This window comes from Trifolium pratense, linkage group LG5 (genome assembly GCF_020283565.1).
Source record: "Trifolium pratense cultivar HEN17-A07 linkage group LG5, ARS_RC_1.1, whole genome shotgun sequence".
NCBI lineage: Eukaryota > Viridiplantae > Streptophyta > Magnoliopsida > Fabales > Fabaceae > Trifolium > Trifolium pratense.
This window is the reverse complement of record NC_060063.1, coordinates 10,173,446-10,178,435: the sequence shown is the minus strand read 5'-3', so window position 1 is coordinate 10,178,435 and position 4,990 is coordinate 10,173,446. Positions and strand designations below refer to the sequence as shown.

The window sequence follows — 4,990 nt, the reverse complement described above, 5'->3', positions numbered from 1 at the left end:
AATTGGGTCGCTTTGGTTATTTGAATATGGTATGTAACTATTAGAGCTGTTAAAGGAGCCGACCCGGGGGCCAGGTCATATAAAGGGTCGATCCAGTCAAGCTCGGTAAATTTCCTAGTCCGACCCGATAAGAAAAGGCTTACATAGGCCAGTCCGACTAATAAAAAAAAAAGATGCAACTAAATCTATGTTATATTTCTCAACTAAATTTTCAAGAAGGTAATTCATATCCCTATATTTTCTCACATAATTTCCCAAACAACAGTAACATCCTCTTTATCCTCATCAAACTAACAAACAAATCTCTAACAAATAATATCATCCTAATTCAATAAGTTTATTATTATTATTATTACTATTATTATTATTACTAGCGGCCAGACAGTGCGCATTTCGCGCTTGTATGTGTTTATTAAGCAAATTTATGTCAAAAAAAAAATATAAAAAAATCATGGATTATGTTATTGCGAATTTGTTAATAAAAGATTATATATAATGATAAATTAATTTGAGGCCCCATATTTTTGAGGTCATATGCCAAGATCCAGATTTCCGCTTTTTGTTTAAGTGAATGTTCTCATTTCTTTTGAAAGATATTCAACATTCCAAGTTTCCTTGAAAACTCTTTTGCCTTTTTTACTTTTGTCATCATACACCTCATTAGCAAAGTGTTAGTTCAAGATAAATAATATAATTAGGGTTGTCAATATATTAAAAGCAAACACATCTTATTATTAACTTTTATAAGAAACGTACATATATTGATACAAGAGAAATAAATCTCGACACTCACAACATAATAGCAAAACACACATGAAATAGAACACAGAAAACCAAACCAGGGTCTTATTTAACTTATTAAAAGACTAAAGCATATAGAGATAATTCAAACGTATGATATAGCTCCATATTATTGTCTGCAATACTTGACCCATAAAATCAAATATTAGTTACCGGCTATATATAGATATAGCTAGAAACTAATTAGTTTGTACAAGGACGCGTTGCAAGAAGATCTCTAGGAGGAAACCTTTGTTCTCACCAGGGACAGGAATTGCAGAGTCGTTAGCATTCCAAATAAAAATACCAGGGAGTTTTGATTCCTGATTGAGCAATATGCAGCCAACAATGAAGTTCTCCCACGACATCTTACCATCTGCAGGGTCAGTGCTAAAAATTTGAGGTTTCACTACTAAAAATTCTCAATATTAATCTGAATTGGATCGGTCATTAAATCAGTGTACTCATAAATTTGACGTTGATTTCACTACTAAAATCTCTATTTTCCTACTAATTTAGACCCGTCATTAACATGTTCCTTTATTTAAACCAGTCATTAGTCATAACTTCATAAGTCAAGATATAAAATTAAATCATTATGATGAAGGTGGAGGTAAATTAAATTTAAATGTATATAGTTAAAAACATTTAGTTCAAATAATTTCTAATAGCCTACTAAAAAAACAACGATTATTTGAGTTGGCAGTAGAAGGATTGATGTTGTAATTATTATTGTCAATACCATCCATTAAGTTGTCGCCATTCAATACAACTATAGGAGAATAGTTAGTATGCCTCAACTCTGTGGTATTATTTCCTAACAACCATAGTGTGAACATATATAATTAGAGCTATTATTTCCTCAGGGGCGGCTCCAACTTTTTAGAGACCCTGCTCAATTATTAAAAATAGGCCCTAGTAAAAAAATGAAAAAAAAATTCTCTCTATATAAGTTTTAAATAACATTAAAAAAGTCATTCGTATAACCAACATAAAAAGCGACCACCGAAAAAAGAAAAAAAAAAAAAAGACATTTTATAATCAATAAGATCTAAATATAATTTTCAAGTTAATATTACTATCAATCTTCTAGCTACTTAAAAGATGTCAACATTTTAACATTTTCTAAAGCAAATTGATCAATTAAGTCTTCATTTTATTCATCATTTATTAATTTTGTGTTTATTACTAAGTAATAATAATAATAATAATAATAATAATAATAATAATAATAATATTTCCGTGAGTATTATTTGTTTACGCTTATTGTTACCAATATAACTACTATCCATTGGTATGGTAGTTGGTATCATGATATCATATATTGAAGATCCATAATACATAGGAGGCCTCAAACTTCTCCAAATTTAGAGGGGCCCTATGCGGTGGCACACCTTGCACACCCATAGGAGCCGCCCCTGGTTGCACGCGCCTTCGGCGCGCGTTAAGAAGTTGGTTTCAAAGAAATTAATTTTATAAACAGAAAGAATTAGTTGATTTAAATTGTGTTATAATTAATTGACACAACGATCAATTTACTTAGTTTATTAAAAAGTGATTAGTGGAACAAAAACTCAAACTATTGTTGCTTTACTATAAATATGATCATTTTAAAAAATAAAAATAAAAGTTAAAATTATTAATTTCTTTATCGTTAAGCATGAAGGAGAATGAGTGCAATGTGTATTTTTTTAAGCAAGAAAGAGTGCGAAAGTGTTTTAGCGTGAGACGTTAACCGCAACAACTCACATCATGTGAGAAATTTAAATCTTATAATAAAAAGTCATATTTTGACTATATATGTCATCATATTTCAATTCTAGTTTATAATAATACATCTATATATATAGGAGAATAGTTAGTATGCCTCAACTCTGTGGTATTATTTCCTAACAACCATAGTGTGAACATATATAATTAGAGGTATTATTTCCTAACAACCATAGTGTGAACATATATAATATTGGTATGAAGTTTACACGGTCATTAGCGATGACTAATTTTCGTCTGGGAATCTGTGGAGCACACAAGATAGGTTTTTTCCTCCCTATCGAATTTTTTTCATACGCATGCTAGTAATCAAACTTCAGACTACATACTTAAGGGACCAAGACTTTTACCACTAGGATTGATTCATTATTGATGTCATCCAACTTAATTTACTTACACCTACAATGACTTTATATAAATTAAATCTATATGTACTTTATTTTTGGGTACATAAATCTATATGTACTATTGGTTAAATTGAATTCAAAATTGTTGTTGAGTAGATAAAATAACATTAATAGTTATTTTGCAACCTTTATTAAAAAGATTTTAATTATATTACTTGAATTTATAAAATTCTCGATTTTCATCCCTTAAAATAAATTTTATTTTAGTGGCTAGAAATTTATCAAATAAGCTGAATAAAAAGAAACCCCGGATTCAAACATCAACCTCTCTCTCTCTCTCTCTCTCTCTCTCTCTCTCTCTATATATATATATATATATATATATATATATATATATATATATATATATATATATATATATATATATATATATATATAGGGGGCTGTTGGGTCTAAGTTAGCAAGGTGCACCTTTTGAGTTGGACAAAAATACCTATTTTTTTAATTTTTGAAAGAATAGAGCAACAGGGGCATTTCTGTAATTTTCTGCAATTTTACACGCGTCCCCCACTTCTTTTCCCCCCCCCCCAGTACACGTGTCACGCTATTATTGGACAAAAATCACGCGCGTGCATCACACGCGCCGACAGGCGCGCGTGGGTGGAAGGATGGGCGGAGAGAGAAAACTTTTTGAAAAGGTAAGGCCACGTGTCAGCATATGATTGGCTACGTTAATTTTTTTCCATTTAATACTTTAAACTCGATTATTTCGTCGTAAATTAATTTTTTATTTTTTAATTTTTATACCAAAATTCATAATTTTTTTTTCTCTACAAATAGAGACTTGGTTCGTTTGATTTGGACACAGAAAAAAAAAACCCAATTTTTCACTACCTTAATCTCATTTTTCACTACCTTACATCAACTCACTGAAACCATTCTACAAGCTAAATGGTTTCAGAAGCAAATAACTAATAATCAACTTACTGAAACCATTCTACAAGCTAAATGGTTTCAGAAGCAAATAACTAATAATCAACTTACTGAAACCATTCTACCAGCAAAATGGTTTCAGATTACAACTCTCTGAAACCATTGTACCAGATAAATGGTTTCAGAAGCAAACACAATTAATAAATTACTCACTGAAACCATTCTACCAGTAAAATGGTTTCAGAATACAACTAGGTGAAACCATTCTACAAGCTAAATGGTTTCAGAAGCAAATAACTAATAATCAACTTACTGAAACCATTCTACCAGCAAAATGGTTTCAGATTACAACTCTCTGAAACCATTGTACCGAGATAAATGGTTTCAGAAGCAAACACAATTAATAAATTACTCACTGAAACCATTCTACCAGTAAAATGGTTTCAGAATACAACTATGTGCAACCATTCTACCAGTAAAATGGTTTCAGAAGCAAACATTAGTTTTTAATTACCGTTTTATCTCATTTAATTAACTAAAAATAGTTTCAGGTCTCCAAAAATTTCATAAAATATACCAAAAGTTCCAGAATATTATCTACTATTTTCCTGGTATAATTGTTTCAGTGAGTTGGTTGAGTGGTGCGTGTTAAATTACAACACACAAGTAACGTATTTAGTAGACAAAAAATGAGATTAAGGTAGTGAAAAATTGCGTTTTTTTTTCGGTGTCCAAATCAAACGAACCAAGTCTCTATTTGTAGACAAAAAAAAATTATGAATTTTGGTATAAAAATAAAAAAATAAAAAATTAATTTACAACGAAATAATTGAGTTCAAAGTATTAAATGAACAAAAATCACGCCCAGCCAACCATTGTGTGACACGTGTCCTACTTTTAAAAAGCAAATTTTTCTCTCTCCAGGTTGTAATCCAGTGTGACGCAGGCGCTTGAATCTGATGGATCTGGATGATCTGGGCTGTCTGATTGATCAGACAGTCTTGATGAGATCAGATCTTAGCTGTCTGATGGAAATCAACGGTCTGTAACCATGGTCCTTCGGTACGCGCGCGACACTAGATCCGCGTCTATTAATGGTTTAAGAAGGTGGGGCGCGTGTATATGGTTGGCAAAATTGCAGAAAATTACAGAAATGCCCC

General features: G+C 31.1%; 1 protein-coding gene across 1 annotated transcript in view; it reads right to left on the bottom strand.

The window, feature by feature from the left end:
• Positions 1 to 709: 709 nt before the first annotated feature.
• Positions 710 to 4,990, bottom strand: part of LOC123884949 (chitinase 1-like) — a 7,669-nt gene continuing 3,388 nt past the window's right edge. The window contains exon 2 of the mRNA XM_045934179.1: positions 710 to 1,156. Within this exon, the coding sequence (XP_045790135.1) occupies positions 981 to 1,156 (176 nt within the window). The 3' untranslated portion in view covers positions 710 to 980. The remainder of the gene's footprint in view (positions 1,157 to 4,990) is intronic.